The sequence below is a fragment of the Idiotropiscis lumnitzeri genome, chromosome 7, assembly GCF_059441095.1.
Source record: "Idiotropiscis lumnitzeri isolate Australia: NSW breed Sydney's pygmy pipehorse chromosome 7, RoL_Ilum_1.0, whole genome shotgun sequence".
NCBI classification, from domain to species: Eukaryota; Metazoa; Chordata; class Actinopteri; order Syngnathiformes; family Syngnathidae; genus Idiotropiscis; species Idiotropiscis lumnitzeri.
This window is the reverse complement of record NC_142397.1, coordinates 3600074-3623359: the sequence shown is the minus strand read 5'-3', so window position 1 is coordinate 3623359 and position 23286 is coordinate 3600074. Positions and strand designations below refer to the sequence as shown.

Genomic DNA, 23286 nt, shown 5'->3' with positions numbered 1-23286 from the left:
TATAAAAAGTGGCAAAAATTCTTAATCCTTAACCGATTCTTAAAAACCAGGTATTATTTTAACTTCGTTTCAAATCTCTATCCATTGATATCTATTTTTAAGATGATTTTACTATTCTGTCACATAACTTAATTCATCCTGTTGCTTATAGCAACCGTGTGACGTGTCTTCTGCCTTCCCTGAGTGTATATTAAGATGTTTAATGACACCACAGTTGGACTTTACTACGGGGAACAACACACAATGTATATTTAAATACAATAAATTGTTTTACGTACATAAAATGCTAGCACTCAATCCGGCTAGCAAAAATTTGCATAAACATCATAGGGGCTACTTACCTTCAAATAACGGAACGACAAACATAAATGTAGTATAAACACAGACAGAGAGGTAATATAAAAATACTTACGGACATGTATTTTACTTAATCTATGAAAAACTAGTTACATACAGTTATAAAATTCGCCACTTTCTTCGCATACTCTTTTTAAGTACATTTCCACGTGTGCACCACACTGCCCCCAGGAGACCAAAGCGCGCACGGCAGGAATTAATTTCAAGAAGTGCTTATGAACTAAACCAAGACAATAACAATTCATTATAAATATGACCAACGATTATGAAATAATGTGTACAGATTCCTACCTTAAAGAGGCGCTCGATTGATCTTAACGTTGGCACTTATATAATAGGTTTGAATGGAGAAAGTGGAGGTGGGCGTGGCCATATTCCTCCAAGGCATTTTCCAAGTAGTCACGTATTTCCTAATTACTCCAAAATAAATACAGAAAAAAAGAAAATGATGACTAATTTCAGTTTCCTGATCAAAAAATATATCAATGGAGCTTGTAAGTGAAAAAATTGTCCATCTTGACTAGAACGATACGTAAAAACCACAGGAGTTCTTCAAGTTTATTGTCTCACTTAGGTCATTGCATATCTTTTTTTTCTGCTCCAGAATGAACAAAACACACACTGACACGCACGCAAACACACACACGTGGCCTAGAAGTGAACTGAAGCAGAGGAGGCCCAAAGTGGCTGATGAATATTTTATTAGAAAAAATGGTCTTTGTGTGACGAGTAGAGTTAAAAAAGATCAGACGCTTTTGGAGTAGCGCCGCCTGAGCGACTCTCTGTGGAAACTGAAGATCTTCTCGGAGGCCGCCTGACTGACAGCGATGCACTGCTGCATCTGTACACACACGTACACACATTTTTGGTTTGTTTTATTGACTTGCTGGTCCCCATAAAAGCACTTTTTTTAAATGATACAAATGACTAATTTCTTGTAAAGATATATTTCATGGACCCCAAGAAGTCGCTGCTTTGAGAATGACTGGTACATTTCACCAACCTCTTGCACCGAAAACGATCCTTTGGTTGAGGTCATCATCACTCTGCGCTCTTTGCTGTCGATGGCGAAGGTCATCAGAGCTCGACTCTCCTGATGAGGGCGAAAGCAGACGAGTCCATTCAGCATTCATTAGCATCGAGACTACAGTTGTCCTTCGCTATGTCATGGTTCACTTGTTGCGGGGTTGCTGCATCGTGGATTTCTTTTTCCCATTTTCATAATGGATTATTTCCTATATTTGGGCGGTTATTTTTCCCCCCCACACTGTTACTACACGAGAAACTCACACTTACCGCTTCCTGCGAGGCGGTCGGGTCGGTGATGATTCTTCCGTCCGTGTGAATGGCGCAGGTGACGCCGCAGAAAAGACAACTCATCGGCAAGCCGGCGTCCATCATCGCCATGCAGCCGGCGTTCAGGAAGCAGGACAAGAGCTTGACAGCGGGTCAGGAAGAAGAACACGAACATACATGCTAAGCTAGCCCCAAGGCATTAAGCAACTAAACACCCGCTTGGGGCTCCACAATCACGATGGCCCAGAGAAGCGGAAGAAAAGCTGCAACTGTCTTGCTGCGTGAGCGAAAGATACAGAACCATCGTTATGGAGCTCCTGCAAAACGAGTGTGAGGGACGAGCGAGGGTGAAGGGACAGCAGCAGAGACGCCTCGCAGCTTTCACGCAAACACTGCTCCTGCGCTCGCTCCTTTACACCTGACAAAAAAAAATAAAATAAATAAATAAAATAAAAGCAAGCTTCTTGAACAGAGATACAACATCAGAGCCTGAATTGAACTCAACTAAAATGTATTTATAGAGCACTCCCAATAAAAAAAAAATGGTCTTACACAAGGAATTTTCAATGATTAGAAATAATGATGAATAATGATAGTACGTTCGATTTATATAGTCTATATATAAAGTACATTTATATAACCAATCAAGTTAAACATCTGACACTCACGCCCACCGCCTAAATAAATGAAAAACTGAAGGAAAAAAACTTCTTTTAGGCTCATAAAGGCATCATTTGCTAGCATCGGAACAGAGGCTACGAATGTAATTTAGCCTGGTGGTGATGCCTAAGATGACAGCAACAAAAAACGCCCAACAATTGCACTAGAGTGCCAATAATGACATATAATGTATAAATAAGCTCAGGACTTACTTGGTAGTCCAACTTTGGGTTGTATGATCACCTCCAATGTCGCCCTGTCATAAATCTCCTTACTGACCTTAACTTCAGCGGGTCCATACACTGCAGCCAATACACTGGTGTCACCTGGAAACAAACAATATTGTGAATGAAATAGAAAATATTATAAGTGAAGCAGATATTGTTCAATGGTAGTGATTGGCTTGTCATCACATTACATAAGCCTTTATTTATGGTATTACTGCCATCATGGATATTACTGTTGTTAACACGGGTGTTGTACCCATTATTCTCAAGAACTCTAATAATAGTGTTTCTGAGTTAGTATTGACAAGGTTAAATATTTTAAAAAAGATTGTAAAAGTGGAGAATGTTGCATTATTTCAAGGGATTATGCTATACAGTTTTACAACCATTGTAAACTTGACATCTCATTTCTATGATCTAATACAATAATAGACTACGCGGGCTAAATCGAAATGGCTCAGACATGCTGACTGACTTAAATGTCGTACAGTAACTGATAGAACGAACAGGGCTGATCACGATTCGTACTGAAAACAAGCTAAAAGCTAAGTCATTAAATCAGAGTCCTACTTTTGTGTTGTTACCTTGTGTGAAAGACGCCGAGCCGTCTGGACGAGACAGTAAATTTTGCTCGCAGCCAAACTTTCTGAGGGAAACTGTAGACGGACTACACTCCTCCATCGTGCAAATATATGTGTATGTTAGTCGCGAGAAAATTGCGTCATTCGAGTTTATCGTGTGGGTAGGCACTCATCGATGACATCACGCTAGCTCAGTCTGTTGTGCGGCGTTCATGTACTGTCAGTGAAAAGAAATAGTCGTATAAAAACATCAGGTAAAATAGATATTTGCCAACCCCCATACACTTTTGAACCCATATTGTACTCCAGATTTGTAGAAAAATAACAATTTGGCCGTCATTTTCAAGTTTTCCATGGATGATAAAACTACAAACAAAAGATGTAACTTGAGATGTAAAGTCAATCAAATCTGAGCTCTTGATTGATTTAAATGTGGGTGTTTTAAAAGGCGAAAAAAAGAACGAGAAGATCGACATGGACGAAGGTTAACCAGGAGGTATTGCGTGGCGAATGTATGTATCTTATTATTTTTGTTTGTTGTTATTCTTAATTCGCAATGTTTGCAATGTTACGGGATGTTATTTTAAAAACATTTCCGAGTTTGTTTTCTTTTGTAAATCAGCACTTCTACTTTTTTTCCACGAGTACTGAATGTTATTCAACTTATGTACTGTGCAACGTGTTAATACTTTTGTCACCTCTAAAATGTCAACAATGCGGAAAAGTGGATTGCCCGAAAAGTCCCCACAATGTGCCACGAAAATACCGGAAATTTATTATTTTGACTCTTGATTGATATGTAAAGTTTGTATCACTGTGCAATGAGGTCTGACCATTTCTATGAGCTACATCTGTAGGAAAACAACCACAAATCTATAACATTAAGTAATGTTTAAAAACAAAAGAAAAATGACAATATGTCTTATTTTGAAACCTCATCTAATTTCCGTTACGGCTTGTCTCGAAGCTGCGTGTAACCTTTTCTCCCCAAACTTGCGTCTGTGCGGTTGCGCGTTGAAAAGCGACAATTCGGTGTCGTGATCGGATTACTAATATTAATTTCCAAAGACGTGCGTCGGCCGCTAACAGTTTAGTCATTCAAACATAGTGTGAGGACGGTCCTAATGGCGGCTGTTAGCAGCTTTAGCCCTATGAACAAAATGTATAGGGCATGTTTCCACGCTGCTCGTCAAGCGGCTGCCCTAAAGGCGTCGAGGCTGCCCCACCACAGAACATTCAGATTCAACGTAAGTACATAAATCATATTTCAATCTTGTAGCGAAGCTTAACTTTGCAACCTCGAAGGTCGCGTTAGCTTTAATGCCCCTCAAAATGTTATGGTGTGGATCGAGCCTGTCAACCCGGAAGAACGATTTGCCCCACTAAAACACTTGGTTACGTGCCATTTTATCCTTCATTTTTTTGTGACCAAGAGTGCGATTTAAAAAGAAAAACAATGAGGTGGTTTCAAATTATTGTTGCCTCAGCTTTTGTGGGAATCTGTCTTCAAGTCTCGCGATATGTTGGTACACATCTGTCTTAGCAACATTAAATAAAATAACGATTACGTCACAAATGAGAATTTGTGGAGTGTAGCAGCAAAACAAAAGGGTTTTACACTTTAAATAATGTTCAATTTTGCAGGAAGGCGTACTCCGTATGTTAGCAGAGATGTTCGGAGCTGGGTGGCTAGAGACGAGCTAGCCGGTTCTTGTGACAATAGCGCTTGTGATTGGCTGAGCAGTGGGAGCGTCCGACCACGACGTCACAGCAACGAATTTTGTATAATTTCTCAATTAATAAACGAATTAAATAGTCATAGCTAGGAATGCGGTATAATAAATACATTAATTAATTAAAAAAAATGGGAATCACTTTTGTGTTTAATCTGGTGCAAGCATATCTGAACGTCTTTATTGATCAATGGATGTACACATTGGCCTTGAACTACAAAACAAAAATAAAGAATCCACAATTTATATGATCTAAAAGTATATTGTACGCTAGATGTTTTTGTCATATCTACAGTATATATTGTTAAATTGCACAACTTTCCTGGCTGATAGATAATACCAATAATGCCATGAATGGACATTTTCCAGACCCCGCACAGACAGCAGCCGTTTGACTCAACGCTGGAGAAGCCTCAGTTTCCCGGCGCCTCTGCAGAGTTTGTGGACCAACTGGAGTTCATCGAGCCCAATGTCATCTCAGGCATCCCGGTGTACCGGGTCATGGACCGCCAAGGCAACATCATCAACCCCTCCCAAGACCCTCAGGTAGGGCTCTGTGCCCCAGGCTTAGCAAAATGCAACTTGGGGGCCCTCTATATATGACAATAATATTGATTAATGATCATTCATTGTTGAATTTGAGAGAAATGCAACGCGGAAAGGTGTTTTGTAATAGGTTATATGCCATAACTCCTTTCTGTGACTTGCTCCAAGGCCACCCTTAGAACATTCAGAGGTTCCAAAATTACATTGCTGAGTAGACGATATGTCTCGCTTATTTTTTATTTCTGGCATGTTTCATCAGCTCTCCAAAGAAACGGTTCTGAACTTCTACCAGAAAATGACACTGTTGAACACAATGGACCGCATTCTTTATGAATCCCAGAGACAGGTACTTCCTGTCTGCCGCTCACTTCCTGTTTTTTGGAGGAAATATGAATATGAATTCATTTCTTGTTTTCAATCACAGGGGAGGATTTCGTTCTACATGACCAATTACGGCGAGGAGGGCACGCACATTGGCAGCGCCGCTGCTCTCGATCCAAACGACATGGTCTTTGGACAATACAGAGAAGCTGGTCGGTTTTAAAAGCCTAATTCAAAAACCAAATGCGGTACTCTAACCCTTATTTTAACTGAACCCGAACCTAGAATTGAATCCCTAACTTGAAAGCAACTTAAATTATTATACATGGTCAGTTACGATGCGACAAGATATTTTTATCTGCTTCATGACCATTCAGCTGTTATGCGCCCCCTGCAGGTGTGCTGATGTATCGCGGCTTCCCCCTGGATTCCTTCATGGCTCAGTGCTACGCCAACGCCGACGACCTGGGCAAAGGCCGCCAGATGCCCGTCCACTACGGCTCACGGGACCTCAACTTTGTCACCATCTCATCACCGCTGGCCACGCAGATCCCGCAAGGTGAGTTCGCCGTCCCGCAAGGCGCGGGCGCAGTTTTGACTCGAGCCCCCCCCCCATTCCCCACCCCCCCGCGGCACAGCGCAGGTGACGTCCCATTTCCTGTCATCCAGCGGTGGGAGCCGCGTACGCCATCAAGCGGGAGAACATCAACCGAGCCGTGATTTGCTATTTCGGCGAGGGGGCGGCCAGCGAGGGCGACGCCCACGCCGGCTTCAACTTCTCAGCCACGCTGGAGTGCCCGCTCATCTTCTTCTGCCGCAACAACGGCTACGCCATCTCCACACCCACCAACGAGCAGTACCGTGGCGACGGCATCGGTAACAAAACTCTTACATCTTTGGATTTTTCTGTTCTTTATGTTCCACCCCTCTTAACATGTTAAAGAGATGACCGAATTACTACCACTAGTACAAGAATCCGGATATAAATAACCCAAATTCTGGTTCAGCTGCTCGCGGTCCGGGCTACGGTATGCTGTCCATCCGTGTGGACGGAAACGACGTGTTCGCCGTGTACAACGCTACCAAGGAGGCTCGGCGCAGAGCCGTTGCCGAGAACCAGCCCTTCCTCATTGAGGCCATGACGTACAGGTGAGTGAGTGCAAAGTGTCGCAGGTCGTCACCTCTCACCACGTACAAGAAGACAAAAAACTTTGGTCAAAAGTTAGTACCAGGGCCTTTTTTTTTTTAAACAAATTTTGGTCTGTTTTTTTTTTCTTCTCATGTTTGTGTGTCTTTTTAAGCAAATATTTTAGTCTAATATTTAGCATTTATTTTCTAATATTTCGATTTTTTCCCCTTAATACATTGGTATTTTTGTCTAATATTTTTCTATTCCTCTGTTTGGATTTTAATAAGTTGTCTTATTTGTGTATTTTTGGAAAATCTTTTTTTCTAATATTTGTGTATTTTCCCCACATTTCTAACCTTTTGTGTAATTTCTTGTTATTTTACACAGATAACCGACAGTGACGTCATCGTTCCATTGTCCTTATTCATAAAATAATCATGCTGTGCCCCTGTAATAATTATATGTAAAATAATTATATAATAAGTAATTTCTGGACTACCGAACACATCCAATTAAAACATTTCATCCATAAAAACGGATTTGTTCATCAGGTTTTCAGAATTTCATCCTGCCAAATATCGGCCTAAAAAAAATCCCTCTCATCCGGACCCTAGTTAATAAATTTTGGCTGTTATTCGTGCAGGATTGGCCATCACAGCACCAGCGACGACAGCTCAGCGTACCGCTCGGTGGACGAGGTCAACTACTGGGACAAGCAGGACCACCCCATCTCGCGCCTACGCCACTACATGGCAACGCGGGGCTGGTGGAGCGAGGACGACGAGCGAGCCTGGCGCAAGCAGTCACGCAAGACCGTCATGGAGGTGTTCGAACGGGCCGAGAAGCGCCTGAAACCCAACCCGGAGCTGCTCTTCACCGACGTCTACGAGGAGATGACGCCCGCCCTCAGCAAACAGCGTGAGTCGCTCTTCCGCCACGTCCAGCAGTACAAGGAGCACTACCCCCTCGACCTCTACGACAAAGACTCTCACTAAATGCTTTTTACCAGGGGTTTTCAAACTGGGATCTGCAAAATAATTGGCACTAAATTGTCATGTCATTAAAAAAAAAAATAAAAACCTCCACGTTGCTAGCCTAATAGCATAATTAGCTACGTTATTTTTAAGTTACTGCCACAATAGCAAATAAAAATGAGAATGTGCTTGATAAAAAATGTGATTTTCTCATGTCTTTGTCACTAGACACGTTTTTTGTTAAATTAGTTTTTTCTTTTTTTCTGAAAATGTTCAACTATAACTTAGGACACCATGCTAGTAGGCTAATGACATGGGGAACATGAGTCAATCACACATTCATCACATAAATCTCACGTCTCTTGCAGCTATGCATTTCTTTAATAAAAGGTGTATTATTACAGGAATAAAGATTTCTTTTTAGTTAAAAAAAAGACAATTTTTGAGAATATTTTGGAACGCTACTTTTTTTTTCGGGGTAGAGAATAAAGGCGTAATTTCGGTGTAATAAACGGTGTATGTCAAAAAAATTTGAAACTTTTGTTGAATTGTCTTTCTTTTCTCTTTAAACTCAGACTACTACGACTAGGCAAAATATATCTTTCATTTTGTAAAATGACGCTTCCCAACAAAACAGGTCTTTATTCTTGTAATGACTACAACTTTTTGTCCTCTGTGAGAATACTTTCTCATAAGATTATGACTTAAATATGCCTTTTTTTCCTGACAAAATATATTGAGTCTCCTAAAGATTGCAATTTTTTTTATTGAATCTTGTTACAACTTTTTTTTTCCTCACAAAAAATATGAATGTCGTATGACTTTTTTCCCCTTCGCAAATAGGAAACAGAGCCTAATAGCATAACTGTCAAAGTTATTTTAACTCACTATCACAATAACCACTTGTGCTTACAAATAAATCAGGATAATCCACAGAAGTTGAATCGAGGCTACTGAATTTATCATTATTTTTTCCCAAAATGATGTCTATATTCTAACTAAGGCAACTATGCTATTAGGCTAATCATCAGCAAGCTCGTCAGAAGCCTGATCACGATCCTGATCTTTTGAATGGGGTGTGTTGGAGTAGAGAGACATCGGAAAAATGCAGGAAAGTGGCCCTCATGGACCGGGTTTTTAGATCCCAAATGTTTGAGAACCCCTGCTTTCTACTGATGCACAACAATGTCGTTTTGATGATGTGTGTGTCTTCATTGCTGTTCCTATGTTGGTGCCTTACGGTTAGCACAAATCCTTGTCATTTAATCAACAATTGTAAACAGTCTAATGCAAGTGGACGCTATGTAGAAAAAAAGTTAAATGCTTTGTATGTATCCTCTTCGCTTTTGTTTGTTCCGGTTTTCAGCGGGTTGTGTGAAACTGTTACAAAACTACATCGATAGCACACCGATGTAGCTCCTTACCTGACCTGTGTTTTGTGGAAAAATAAAAGATTCAACTTATTAACTTTCATGAAACCCTTGTGTGGTGATTGATGTATTTTTCATATTTTCATCAAAAAAATAAATCCTTAACTGTCCAAGTTTGTTAGCTAGCTAGCTAGTTAGTTAGCTCCTTGTTTCTTCCATTCACACAACTCCACAATTCATCTCCTTGTTTCTATGAACTAAATTTAGTTCTTTGTTAGCTTGAAGGTTAGTGGCTGGTTTGTAGATGACGTGTCTGCCATTTTGATTAGTTTCATTCACACTAACGTTAACAGTCTTGTTTCTACAAACTAAACTTTTCAAGTTCCAGATTTGTTAACTAGCAAGCTAGTTTCTGGTTCACATGTGATGACACAAAATGCGTCAAATACGCAGGTATTTGTCAGCCATTTTGATTGGACTCTTCTATTCACACAAACATTTCTAAATTGACTGGAATGAAAAGAATAAAAATCATCTCTTTACAGGTTCCATCTTCATTTGTTAGCTAGGAGGCTTCTTCCTGATTTGTGTGCTCCGAAGCAGTCTTTTCTCTGGACCTGTCTCCGTGGAAATGTAGGCCAAATATGAAGTCAAAATTCAAAGGCCACGGTAATTTGGTCAAGGCTCACTTTTAATTACGTCATGTAGCCATCAAAGTCGGCCTTTGAAGGAGGTAGCCTACAAATTTTGACAGTGTTGTTGTTAGCTAGCAGGCCACTTCAGGGTTTGTGGAGGATAACTTTCGTCAACCATTTTAAATTGGACTGTTCAACTCACATGACTTCAACTATTCATCTCATTCATTTCTAACTTTCTAAACTCTTTGTACCATTTTTGTGAGCTACCTACTTCCTCACATTGTGACGCATCTTTTTTGTTATTTTATTGTGACGTGACAATGTGAGGACTCAGTCGTTTTCTTGGTTCAGAATGCATAAAAATGGAAGTTGATTCAGCATGATACATCTTTAAACTGAATATGATTTGATATTTTCAATAATTCCACTATAACATAGCAAAATTATTTTTTTAATTATGTCACAATGTTAAACAAGGTCTGATCCTACATGTGTTCCGTCAACAGAAATGTAATCTTAAACCACGTGCTCAGTTATCCATACCCCCCCCACCCAAAAAAAAAAAAAATAATAATTTTGCCTCAACAAGTCAGTAGCGGATTGTGGATGCCCCGCCAGATCCTCGTCATCTGCTGCGGGGACCGGCGGTGGACTAGAATCAACTTCTTGTAGGCGCACAGGTTCTCGCGGTCTTTCTCTCCGATGTCAAAGGTGTGGAAGCCAGCGTGGGCTTCGGGCGAGACCCCCAGTGCACTGAAGCACATGCCAACATAGACATCGTCGATGGGGAAGAAGGGAATGGCGCTACATGTGGAATAGAGCGGTCGCAGCAAGGCCCCGGAGATGATGTAGCCGCCGCCGCCCACGTAGACCGGGTAGGGTCCTTCATAGAAGCTTATAGGAATGAAGTACTTGCTCTTGGGGTCCCGTAAGGGGCTCGCCATCTTTATCACATGTCCGGCGTACAATTGAGAGGCCTTGGAAGAGTCAAGAGAGCTGAGATACCTCAGCAGTGCCGGAGTGTTGACGATGACGTCGTCGTCCCCGCTGAAGACGAAGGAGACCCCCGGACACCTCTCCAGGGTCCACCGGAGGAAGGTATTCATCTTAAGGGTCAGGTTGAGGAGAGAATCGTGGAAGTCGGCCTGCAGAATGTCGCCGTAGCGCTCGGCTTCGAACCTGAGCCATTGATGGCAACTTAGCACTTTCGTTGGTAGTTTGAGCAGCTTTTCAGACAATCTTATCAACTACTTTTTTCTCCTTGGGAAAAATCAACTCCTAGCAACAAGTGTAGATACTTCTAAAATTTTGCAGAATTTTTTTTATTGGCACCAACATACCACGAGATGGCAGAGACATTTTCTAAAACAAGTAAACATAACTAGCCTCAAAAATTCCAACTAATGTCATTTAGGACGTTTTAGCACGAAATAATGAGCAACATCTCCGAAAATGTAATTGGCAACACTGACCTGACAAGCTCACTGAGGTCCGGGTCATCCGGTGATGCGACGCCCAGCAGAAACATCGTCCTCACGCGTAAGCCGCCGTCATGAAGGCGCTCCCGTCCCCAGGTGTCACGCACCACCTGAGTGAAATAAATAAAGCGCCAAAGATTGACAAAGTGTGGTGCCACTAGCAGTCGACGGGCTCCCTCTAGTGGTACGTGGAAGAATAACTACCCAACAACTCATTTGTATTTAACTTTTAAGTTGAATACATGCGCAAAGACAATTCGCTACATTTAATTCAGTTCCGTTAAATCAAAACCGATTTCAATCATCATTTAAGTCACGACACCTGTCGCCGCTCGAAGTGGGCCGGCATGGACTTGATGGCGAAGAACAGGAAGGTGGCGTTGTCTTTGCACTTGTCGGGCTGGTCCATGAGGAACGGAGGCGTGCGGCACTTCATTCCCCACAGGAAGTTCCGCAGCAGCAGCGGGTAGGAGGCCACATCGTGCACATTGGTCTCAATCACCTCTTGATTTTTGTCCTGGCAGTGAGGCCAAGGTGGGTCCAGGCTCAGAGGGTCCTTGCCCCGGTCTACAAGTTTCAGACCAGAGTGCAGAAGCCGGTTCCAGTATGCTCCATTTTCTGGGAAGAAAGTCCTGAACGCAGAAGATATGTTGATGCTTGGTGGGATCAGGACTTGGGTTTTGATTTGAGTTCGGACTTGCGCTTGGACTTCAGTTCGGACCGGGGTTCGGACTTGCGTTGGGACTTGAGTTCGGATCGGGGTTCGGACTTGCGTTTGAACTCGAGCTCGGACATGGGCTTGGACTTGAGTTTGGACAGGGGTTCGGACTTGTGTTTGGACTTGAGTTAGGACTTGCGTTCGGACCGGGGTTCCGACTTGTGTTTGGACTTGAGTTTGGACTTGCGTTTGGTCCGGGGTTTGGACCTCCATTTGGTACATGACAGCATGCTTGAGAGGCTCTTTCACTCTTGAGACCACCTCCTTTCGAAAGTTGGAGAAGAGAAAGACAAGGAGTAACGTGGACAGGAGGAGCAATGCTAGGAACCTCTGAGTGAGTCTCATGGGGGCATTAGGGGTGGATCATCATCGAGGAGTGGAGGACCAACCTGTGTGAAAAACCAAATAAGTTATGGGTCATTCTTGACTTAGAGGACAGTTTCTTACACCTGGTTCAATTCCAAAGAATAAAAACAGGCCCCTTACGAAGCTTCGGACCAGTAACAGAAAAAGCTGGTTAGCTGACTCAGCTCAGAGAGGTAAGGTGTTGTGAGACCATTTCAAGATTGGAAAACAACAACCAAAAAATAACATTTTAAAACGAACTCCAAAGGAACATGTGGAGGGAGGCCAGAACCGCAGTTATGAGCTCCCTCTTACGTGTCCCAGTTAAGCGACAGTATTTCGAGCCAGCTGGACATTAAGGGTAGGGCTGGTTGACTCCAAAATATTTTTTTTTACAGTAATCCAGCCAAGATGTGACAAAAGCATGGGTTACTGTTTCAAAGTACCATTGTGCAAGAACGGGCACATTTGTCATATTTGAATTATTCGAACGTTTCATTTGATCACAGACATATTTTAAAGAGGAGTATTTGTCCTCTAGTGGTAGGAAAAAAATAGCTCGATGACTCAGCAGAAATGACATCACGCTAATCGCTTGTGTTAGCATTGGTGTTTTGAGTACGAAAAAACGCAATCACAGATATCTCCATCTGTCATTTGGGCTCGTCACAATTATGTTGCAGATATTTGGAATGAGGACCAATTATTAAAAATATAATTACACCTCGTCAGAAAGGTATCGGTGCTCTCGACAAGGTTGGTCAAAGTTCCGCTTGCCTTATTCCACACAATTGGGGGATTTAGTCGGACGAACATTGATACAGCCGCACCAACAAAAAAATGTCGTTGGACAAGTTACTCTGCTGCTTAGATCACTATTGTCCATGGTGCCCAACTTTGCCCGCTAGTGTGCTAAACTCTCAACCGGCGGAAATGATGGTCACGGGGAGGGCTGGAGTGGCACTTAAAATCTACTTTGGCGTGTTTGGCTTTGACCAACTTGTGCGCACGTGTACACTTGCACACACTTTTGTTGCTTGTTCATATGCCTACGCATGTTCACAACCAACTCTGTAAAGGAGAAGTTATTGTTTCATGAAATTAAATGTGAACAATGTTTTACTAGGCTTGATTTAGAGGATGTCGTTTTTATTTGCTGCTGGTTCGGGTTTCATGCACTGATTAGCATTTGCTATCGCTAAAAGTCAGTCAGACTTTACACCATTTTGTAGACTGCGGCACTTTTGTTCAAATCATATCTAAAATCGAAAATCTTTTCATTCTTCACAATTCTAAAACACTGCTTTTTACTTTGGTTTGCTCCAGCTTGTATTATAAATATCTTGCGCAAAGTTGGGAATATGTGTGCATTTTATTTCATGAAAACATGACAGTAGACGTTATGATAAATAATGACGTCTCAGCCATGTTTGATTGTTGTGGTTTGAAAATAATGGAATTAAATATTGACTGTAAAAATTAAACATTCTATTCTAGAGACAGATTATTAGAAACATTTGTATTTAGATATAATTTACTATTTATTTCCTACAAATTTCTAGCTAATTTCAAAACATAAATATTATGCTCTACTTTCTATACCATGTGATGGCTTAGTGAGTGTTTCCAGAACCAAAGTGAAGCAGCATTGTGTTTCCTTAACGGTGGAACAAACTCCCTTAAATCCTCAGCTGATTCTCTCTATAAATTTAAATATGGTCTGAAGACTTTTTTTTAAAATCAATCAAACATGATTTCTTATTTTGCATAAGGATTTGCCTACGCTGCTTTGCAAGCAATGTCTATATTACTCAAGCACATTTGAGGAGCCTGCAGCTGTTGCATAAATTGTAGTGGCGTTGGTTACTTTCTCCATGAGTGTACATGGTGTGTTAAACACGATGCAATTAACCAGGGACTTCCTAATTAACTCGCTCCAACGTTCAGGGAAAAGCAGACAAACACGCATTGACGCTACGCCAAGGCGACCACTTTATAATAATAATGATAAAATAAAATGTAAAAAAAAAAAAAAAAACACTTACTGGAAGATGACTTGCACGAGGCTGCTCGCTGCTAGCGGCTCGAAGACGACGAGGATCACGTGACCTTACCTGTAGTGTTTGTTCAAAAACATTAACTGGGTGTGCGATTGATGCCAGGAACAGCGCGCAAGGAACTAGTTCGCGCGGCGGACAAGGCGGTAGCGGGGTCTAAACTCACTTTACGAGATATTTCCGGGTTTCCAATTGTTTAGTTTTTTTTACACATCTACTGTAATGTTTAATTTATTGCTGAGGTAAAAGCATCCAAAGTACAATAGGTTAGCCATTAGTATGAAGCCTCCAACACGTGAGAGCGGGTTTAGGTGTGTGCGTGCTGTATGGGTTTGTTCTCTTTTATTTTAATGATTGAACGAACAGGCATTGTTTGGGCATGCGTACATAAAAAGATATCGACCTTCATATGTAATCGTATATAGTTAAGTAAACTAAGGTGAACCTATATTATATATTTCATTATTATTAATATTAATGAACCGCCAAATTCAAACCAAGTTTGAAAAATGCCACATAGAAAACTTTACGACATACGTCAGGTCACGTCCATGCAAATCTCGTGAGATTTCAGTTTTATGAGCTTATAAAACTGGCAAGTCATTTTCATTGTGGCTCTCGTCGGAGTTGTGGATTTATCATGTCATAAAAAAAGACTAGGATCTCAATTGAGATTGCTTTATTTGTGTTAATCACTCCTGTTTGAGTACAAATGTTTAAAATATGCATTAAAAGTGTGTGAATTTCAATAAATACAACGGAAGACCCGCGATTGCCAGTGTTGTAGACATGTATTGAGTTCAATACATTAAAATTTAAAGTTTATGAAATGTTTGTCTTCAACATTGATTGAGGCGTAATTTAACTTCAATGTGAAAATTTTAGTGGCGCAAAACGCTTGTACAACGACCCTTAACAAAAACGGAGTAACTGCAACTTGTCATTTTATTTAAAAAAAAAATGGAGAAACAACGTACTGCTCATGACTTGATCAGTCAGTACCTATAAAAGGCCACTTGGTGTCAGTATTGCTTTGCAAACACTTTCCAGTTCCCTCCATATTGCGTCTGTTAGGCCTATACAAGGGGTGAGTAGTTTATTTATTTTTCTGTTTTAATATACAGTCGTTAACTTATTGTTGCACTACTACGACAGTGGGGAACATTGAAATGTGAATTTAAACATCATCTGTAGGTTCACCAAGGATTTTACTTCACATGATTTCCTGCTTGGGGTGAGTTGGACATCACATCATGTTGGAGGTTTCCACTCCATCAACATGCCCGTTAAGACATGACAAGGATACACAAACCAGGCACGCGTAACATCAAAACAAAACAAAAGAAAGTAGAAGCGCTGCTGTTCTGCACTTGTCCAAAACCATGCAAAATGTTCATCATGATGTGCGGGGGAAAATAAACAACACACAGTCCTTGGGAGTGAAAATAAGATTCTTGTCCTGAGGAGCTGAAATGAAGACGTCATGGTTATTATTATTGTTGTTATTATTAGAGGAGCCAGAATGCCACAATAGGGAAAAGGACATTTTAACACGTTGGTTAATGTTCAGTGGAGCAAGAGGGGGAGGGGGTAAGGATTTAGATAAGGTTGATTCTATTACCAACACAAGTACAGGTCGTCGAAGGGAGTTTGTTGAAGTGACACATCTCGACTGTTGGGAAGGAACTACGTTCAAGCTGTTTTTACGAACTGTGTTACCGCATAGGGGCCATTTTTTATGAAATCAAATAGTCTGTAAGCCATTTATTTTTAAGGGAAATATAAGTTAAGTTAGAAATGATGCTCAAGTGGTTTGGGCTCACAGTAGGTCTTGTTGTTCACCATTTAAACTATTAACAGAGGCAGTTTAAAAACATTTTTTACACATCTTTACAATTTGTCAATTTTGCTGACTTATTTTTTTTAATCTATCATCTATACAAATGTTTACTTTCATTTTCCCAAGTAATTTAAAATATGGATCATTGATTTAAATAAATTTGTAATAGCTATACAGATTTTATTCATTTTTAATGCATCGTTTCTTTTGACCAAACCTGTAATACAGTTGCTCCAAGGACGTTTGCTGGAACAATAGATCTCACCTGAGGGGACAACACTGGATGTCAGGGGAGGAGCCAAGTTTAACCTGGGTTATAGCAGAGAGTCTTTGTCGCATGTGCAAGTACACATACAATTCAAGATATTTATTTTCTAAGGGTAATATTATAAGATGAGTTGGGAAGCTGTTTTGGGCTAATAGATTCTTCTATAGTTACAGTTTAAATAATTAATAAAGGGAATTCTAAACATTTTTGGGGCGTCAAGTACTACGTTTTGTTCACGATTCGTGGCAGGGCTCGGTATTTAGCCAAGTGCTGGCAATCTGACAACAGACTAATAACCATTTCACGTACTCTGAAGGATAATGTTCACACCGAGAAATCAGATCCTGTGGATGTTCCGAAAGGAGGACATAAAGGCTTAAAGATATGCAAAGATGATGTAAGGGAGAGAGAGAGGCGAGGCAAAAACACGAGGCGCCGTGGCGAGGGTGGAGCCAAAGTCAGCGCAGGTCGCTCTCGTCCTCCTGTATGGTCTTCTTGATACGCAGGAGCATGGTGGTGAGCCACTGGTCAAGCCGTGAGATGGTGTCGAAATCCTTAACCTGTTCAAATTAAATACACAAATAATCAATAGATAAGATAAATTAAAACTAACTCTAAAAACAAATTAAAAGTAACTGAATTTAAAACTGAAAAGTCAAAGTGACATTCTAATTGAACCGATAGGATTTAAAAAAAAAAAAAATCCAAACGATTATAAACCCGGCTGAGACACCAAATGCACAAAACCACCAAACAAATGTGTCCACTCACCGAGTCGGTGTAGACGTCCACGTTCTGTTCTTCATACGCATCTAGAAGTTTCTGATAAACAGAAGCATATGCCAGTACATTTTTTTTTAAGTACATGTAGTACCATGTTGTTGCCACAACATGTTAGGGCAGCACTGAGGTCAACGGGAAGGAGATGCAGTGTAAATGTGAGTAATGCTTTATTGTATGATTTGATTGAACATTTTGACGTCTGAATGTACAGTATGTGATGCTGCTTTGTGTGTAAAGTAGCAAAGTAGATGTGGTGTGAAAATATACAATGACGGTAACATGTAGAATAATTTTCATCAACGTGACTATGGCGTTCTGCATGTTAGCATCAAGCTACCAGAGCGTCATTGAAATCGATGTGTGTTTAAAATAAAAAATAAAATCTCCTTCAATGTATTTTAAATAGCATGTGGAATTTCGCTATTCTGTACTCTAATTTTCCAGCTGGTGTCAAAAATACATAAAGCACCGGGAAATCAAATAGACGTGCAATAAGTTCGGTCTTGACTGCCGTTGTAATGACAAGCGGGCAACCTACCTTTAACAGCTTACACTCTCGAGAGTCCGAAAAGGCCGGGAACATTTCTTCGTACTTCTGCACAGCTAGCTAACACGGTGCGAGAAATGACGAGTATGATCACCGTGACGGAAAGCGCAATTCAATGCATCAGGACGCCGCCATCATGACTTACTTTGGCGTTCAACATGTCCACGCAGAAGTGACAGAGCGCCGCCTTGAAGAAGTGATCCTTGGCGCTGTATTTGAGCAGCGTGCTGTCCATGGCGTGAGTGCCCACCTTCAAAAGACAAAAAAAACAAAACATTTCTGGAACTCAAAATCACTGCCAGGCCAAAGTGTGGCGCCCTCTTGTGGAATCTTGTTGTTGCCCCGTTTAACTCAGGGATCGGCAACTCACATGCTGGAGTGGGGCAATATGTTCAAAATAGTTGCTCTTCATACATTTCATTTTTCATCAAACATTTCTGAATGTTTGAGACGCGTGAGAACACACTTCAGTCTGTTTTAAGCTACACAATGGCTCCCAAGTGAGCCAGTGTATCAGAGTTTCATGCAGACCTGCTCGTAGATTTCAATGGCTTTGGGGTACTGCTCCAGCTGGGCGGCATAGGTGGCGACCTTCAGAAGGCACTTGTTGGCCGAACTGTGAAAAGTCAAGCAAAGAGCTGCTCAGTCTGAGGTGCAGAAAGACAAAAAGGAAAGTAGTGATGACCACAGCAAGGCTGCTGATGTGGTTCACAAGGATTTTATTCACCTGGTGGATTCTTCGCCTTTGTAATAATCTGCAGCTTGTTCATAGTGAGCGATGGCCTGCAAGGAGAAGATACACCTTGGGTTATTTTAAATTGACTTCATTTACCCAAAATAGGTTTCACTGTATTATCATTCATGCGCATTTAGAGCAGTTGGTTGTCTTTTCCATCTGGCACGTCACCAATAGCAAAAAAAAAAAAAAGAAAAAGATGACGCAAACTGTAAATGAAAGTAATTAAGGAAAATGAATAAGTCGTCGGAAGAATATGTTCTGGCACTACAAAACATGGCAGGTGTATCAAATATTTTAGTATTACTTTTATATATTTCTGTATATTTTGATGCAATATTCTGGATTTCTTTTCAACATGTACATTTTGTATTATATATTTTTTAAATATTATCGTACTTGAACGAACATGTTTGTATTTTATCTCTTGCTTTTAAATTATTTTCTAATGCTTCATTTTAAAAAAAAAATATGTTTTCCTTTTTAAAAATGTCTGCATTTTTCCATCTATGAGCATTTTTGTCCACAATGTTCCATCGCTATTTGCAACGGCAAAAAAATCAGCGCGTAATTGACACTTTCCTAAAGGTTTATAATTGTCTGTGGATGCCACAAGATGTTGGCAAAGCACTACTTTTGTCTAAATTGAGGTTCTTAACTCACTTCAACATGGTTCCTTCACCCCGATATGTCAAAAGATGGGCGCACAAAAACAAAAAAGATGAAAATTATTTGTTTTTTTTCAAACTAAAGTAGACGATAGCTTTCCAAAAATTCTGAAAAAAATGTGAATTTGCGAAAGGCAGAGCACAAATAATTATGATTCACTGTAATTTTGCCATTTTTTCCTCAAACTTTTCAAATACTTTGGGGACTTTTAGATCACTTTCATATTTTTCAGAATTCTTTGTATTGTTTTCTAATCGTTCAGTTTTTTTTAATGTTTTTTTTTTTTTTCAAATATTTGTGTATTCCCCCCAGCGTAAATGTGCGGAATGTTTTGACTTTCGGCACCTTATCGATGTCCACCAACTCTGTTTCGTAGATCTCAGCAATGCTCATGTGATGTTTGGCTGCAATAGTGAAACGGCCCTGGAGGGACCCAAAAAATATAAGAAATTACCGCCCAACAATCACATTCAAGTGGAACATAAAAAAAATTAATCCAAACTCACCATGTCTGTATATATCTCAATAGCTCGGTTTAGACAGTTTATGGCCTCTGTTGACGCAAAGAATAAATTAAATACATTCACCAACCATAATCTAATAAAACAGAGATCCCCTGCAATGTTAAGATACACTGTATGAAAAATCACATTCATATATTTTTTTTAACTGTCTGCAATAAAATCAGCCTCAACTTTTGCCGTTTTAGGTCGACTAGATTACTGAAATTATTTCTATCAGCTAAATGCCAGAATAATAAGAGAATAATTGTTGAGACCATTTTTTTTTTCTACGTCCGAAGCGTATATACAGTAAGATTACTAAATAATTGGAAAAACGCAGGTGATGATGTCATGTCTTTGGAAGCTTCTGATTGGTTGATTGACACCATTTGACTTAATTAAAAAGGACAACGCAAAAGGGGCAAAATTAACACAAAAAGTACAAATTACGATAAAGTTAGCGGAGCTGTTGCAACAAATTGCCAACTCAAGAGGTTATACTTTCAAACTCATTCAGACTCATAATTGTCCACGGTTGTGTCATTTTTATTTAGCGAACTGAACACAGAATTAGAAACACTCCTAAGTGTCGTGCCAGTGAGGTTCTACAACCACAATGATAAATTACATTGTCACGCGAATGCCTGTCAAATGTCAGCTCGCTCTTAAATTATAAGGGCAGAAAATCTATGACGGTGCCATTAGTCGTCATTACGAGACATTTTTACCTTGTGGGTCGGCTTTTTTGAAGGCGTTTCCGGCGTCTATAAAGTTGGTGGCTGCGTCGTGTTTGCTCTGCATCTGCAGGTGGAGGCGAGCCGCCTGGGAGAAAGCGTTCCCCGCCGCTGCAGAAACAGGACAGTCCACATTAACACAGAGTAAAGAAGCAACAGAAGTGCTGTTATCAGGGGGAAAAAAATTAACATACCACACCAGTTCTTGGCCATCTTGTACATGTTGGCGGCCCTCACGTACATGTCACAGGCCTCTTCCTGCTTGGAGGAACCCCTGCGTATGATACAAATATTAATTGTAAATATACTTCATCATTATCTTCAACAGTTTTGCACATCTCTGTAGTGCCATTATTGCTGTAGTCGTCCTTGTCACTCTGTAATTCTGCAGGGACCGCTCTACTCATACTAGTAAAAATGCACCAATACTTTGACATCGATACCCCTTCACCAACCAAACTTCCAGGTAGGAGCTACTTCAGCCATGTAGCGATACTTCAAGATAAACACGTATGACAACAACGTTTACTTGACTGAAAATTATGGTCTGGCATAACTGCAAGCACTCCACCCCAGGTTTTGTCACAAAGCCACAACAGCAAATCAAGAAAAAAAAGCAATGAGTCGATAAAGTATCGCTTCAGTTATACTGTCAGTTTTATTTGATATATTGCGATTGTCAAGAAGCAGTCTTGTATTTCTGACTGAACTTTTTGGTCGTCAACACACAAAGTTAACATGGCATCCTATGTGGAACTCCACCAGACCCAACCTTCTTCTTTTACATACTGCCCCCTAGTGTTCAGACTGAAGAATATAATATGTCAACCAGATTTCCTATTGTGTCAGTAAATCTGCGATGTCTATTTCAGTTGAAACACTTCTTCACAATTTAGTTTAGTGGCGTGTTGATTTTTTTTTATGTAAAACATGTTTCGGCTCAATGACCGTTCGGAAACACTGCTATATACAAATGATGCCCTGATGCCCCCAGACGAGAACGGCCTTCTCCACTAGATGGCGCAATCTGATCAACAATAATCGATATAGGTATGAAATGATTAATGTTAATCATTCCCTATTCTTGCACTGAGCCTCGTGGAAAAGCAAGCATCCTCACTAAAAGCAATCCGCTATTTCGCACTGTGTGTATTGACCGTTACAATGCTTAATTCAGCGTATACGCACTTTGACGTATTTTAAGCAGCGATCACATTACGCTCAAATGTCTTAAAATGTCCCGCAACGATCAAACCGCACGTTGAATTACAGCCAGTGAGAACAATGCAGAGGATTTTAATCAGATACGACTTGTCAAGTCTTGCCAGGTACCTTTCCTTTTCCGCTTAGTTGGCCCTTTAGCTAACGCGGCTACAGAAGTGCCACTCACCCGAAGAGCGCCCCAAAAAACGACTGCGAGGACTTCAACTTCTTTTCGGCATCGGCCATTAAAGCCGCGGCTTCCTTCTCTTTGCCGCTGTTGTCCATGTAGGCGGCGAGTCTCTCGGGTTTAGAGAGAAGGAGGTGACAAAAAGGCGAAAAGTCAACAAACTTGTAGCATAAGCAGAAGCCGTTGATTTGCTTCGAGTCACCAGCTCCTTCTGTCACGTGACATGGGAACACCGGAAGCGCTCTCGGTTTGTTTAAGGAATGTCCGTAAAACTGACAAGTCAACAAAGACATATTGCATAATACGTGCGTGTGTGTATATATATATATATATATATATATATATATATATATATATATATATATATATGAATCTTTTTTGCTTTTTTTAGATATGTTTAAATTCCCGGTCCTTATCAAAGTCAGGAAATTATTTCGCACTGTCAGTGCAGAAAATGCGCAAACATAAGTTAATTATGAGTCAGTTACAACAAGAGATGACACAATGCGAACTAATCATCTTGCTGTATTTTTATTTTATTTTTTATTTTTGTATTTTATCTTTTATATTTAGTGTCAACTGGTCACATTCCAGCGGTCCGAAAATGACTTTGCGGAAATTACGCTTATTACTTAATAATAAACAGTGTGACGTTCGTCCACTATTTATAATTTGGTATGGGTAAAAAAAAAACTCCTCAGTAGACAAAAAAAAAATTCTCTTATTGTATTAAATTGCATTGTTCTTATACTGAGATGAAAAAAATCTCTGGGAACATTTTAATCCCAGCTAAATACTGAGAGGAAAATCAACGCAGCAAACAAGACAATAAAACATACAGTGCTAAATTTGCTAACTAATGATATTTACTGAAAAAATACACTCGGCAAATGTTTTGTTTTTCATATTGCATGGAGAATTTTTGAAGGGTAGTAGCCGGCGGATTTTAGGCTGTCACAAGACAACACATTCACCACGAATCATTCTGGGAGCCGACAAGCAACAACATAAAAAAAAAATCTCTCTGCTGGGAATATTTTGCCTCTCCGAATGTGTCGCATCATCGTTGTTAATGCCCCCGAGTGCACATTCCTTCATCTTACTGCTGTCCTTGTTTTTTCACCTTGTACAACCCCAAGACCCCAATTTATCAGTTTAACCACAGTTGATTGTATCTCTTTCTATTTACGTCTGTTGAAGGTTAAAAAAATGAATGAGCCCATTTTTGTCTTAATTATATTTTTCTCACTTCGTCTTTACACCAAAAAAACCTGCTTGTAAAACCAATTAATTTATTTAAATCAAGAATAAGATGCAAATCCTACATGCAGCAGAATGAACAGTCAAAACAGCATACCCACATTTAGTTCACTCCAATGGCCAGTT

At 40.3% G+C, this 23286-nt stretch overlaps 4 protein-coding genes across 5 annotated transcripts; 1 reads left to right on the top strand and 3 right to left on the bottom strand.

Annotated features, from left to right (window-relative positions):
• Positions 1–1041: 1041 nt before the first annotated feature.
• On the bottom strand, positions 1042–3289 carry exosc5 (exosome component 5). The gene is made up of 6 exons (XM_088301068.1): positions 3125–3289; positions 2526–2639; positions 1950–2071; positions 1654–1794; positions 1361–1450; positions 1042–1198 (listed from the first exon to the last, which is right to left on the bottom strand). The coding sequence occupies exons 1-6, from the start codon at positions 3219–3221 to the stop codon at positions 1103–1105; spliced, it is 660 nt and encodes a 219-aa protein (XP_088157194.1). The 5' UTR covers positions 3222–3289; the 3' UTR covers positions 1042–1102.
• A 762-nt stretch (positions 3290–4051) lies between these two features.
• On the top strand, positions 4052–9302 carry bckdha (branched chain keto acid dehydrogenase E1 subunit alpha). Its single transcript, XM_088301425.1, has 8 exons — positions 4052–4368; positions 5224–5400; positions 5660–5746; positions 5825–5933; positions 6119–6280; positions 6391–6597; positions 6729–6870; positions 7494–9302. The coding sequence occupies exons 1-8, from the start codon at positions 4246–4248 to the stop codon at positions 7843–7845; spliced, it is 1359 nt and encodes a 452-aa protein (XP_088157551.1). The 5' UTR covers positions 4052–4245; the 3' UTR covers positions 7846–9302.
• Positions 9303–10267: 965 nt separating this feature from the next.
• b3gnt2l (UDP-GlcNAc:betaGal beta-1,3-N-acetylglucosaminyltransferase 2, like) lies at positions 10268–14826 on the bottom strand. 2 transcript variants are annotated; one of them, XM_088301561.1, is made up of 5 exons: positions 14597–14826; positions 14419–14487; positions 11633–12417; positions 11305–11420; positions 10268–11011 (listed from the first exon to the last, which is right to left on the bottom strand). In XM_088301561.1, exons 3-5 carry the CDS (start codon positions 12371–12373, stop codon positions 10414–10416), a joined length of 1455 nt encoding a protein of 484 aa, XP_088157687.1. In that variant the 5' UTR covers positions 12374–12417; positions 14419–14487; positions 14597–14826; the 3' UTR covers positions 10268–10413. The 2 variants fall into 2 exon arrangements, with proteins under 2 accessions (XP_088157687.1, XP_088157686.1); XM_088301560.1 differs by lacking the exon at positions 14597–14826 and having other exon boundaries at positions 14419–14585.
• A 531-nt stretch (positions 14827–15357) lies between these two features.
• Positions 15358–22158, bottom strand: napab (N-ethylmaleimide-sensitive factor attachment protein, alpha b). Its single transcript, XM_088301168.1, has 11 exons — positions 21901–22158; positions 20705–20784; positions 20505–20621; positions 19780–19826; positions 19619–19696; positions 18596–18651; positions 18400–18484; positions 18014–18118; positions 17860–17928; positions 17310–17360; positions 15358–17098 (listed from the first exon to the last, which is right to left on the bottom strand). The coding sequence occupies exons 1-11, from the start codon at positions 21996–21998 to the stop codon at positions 16997–16999; spliced, it is 888 nt and encodes a 295-aa protein (XP_088157294.1). The 5' UTR covers positions 21999–22158; the 3' UTR covers positions 15358–16996.
• Positions 22159–23286: the final 1128 nt, after the last annotated feature.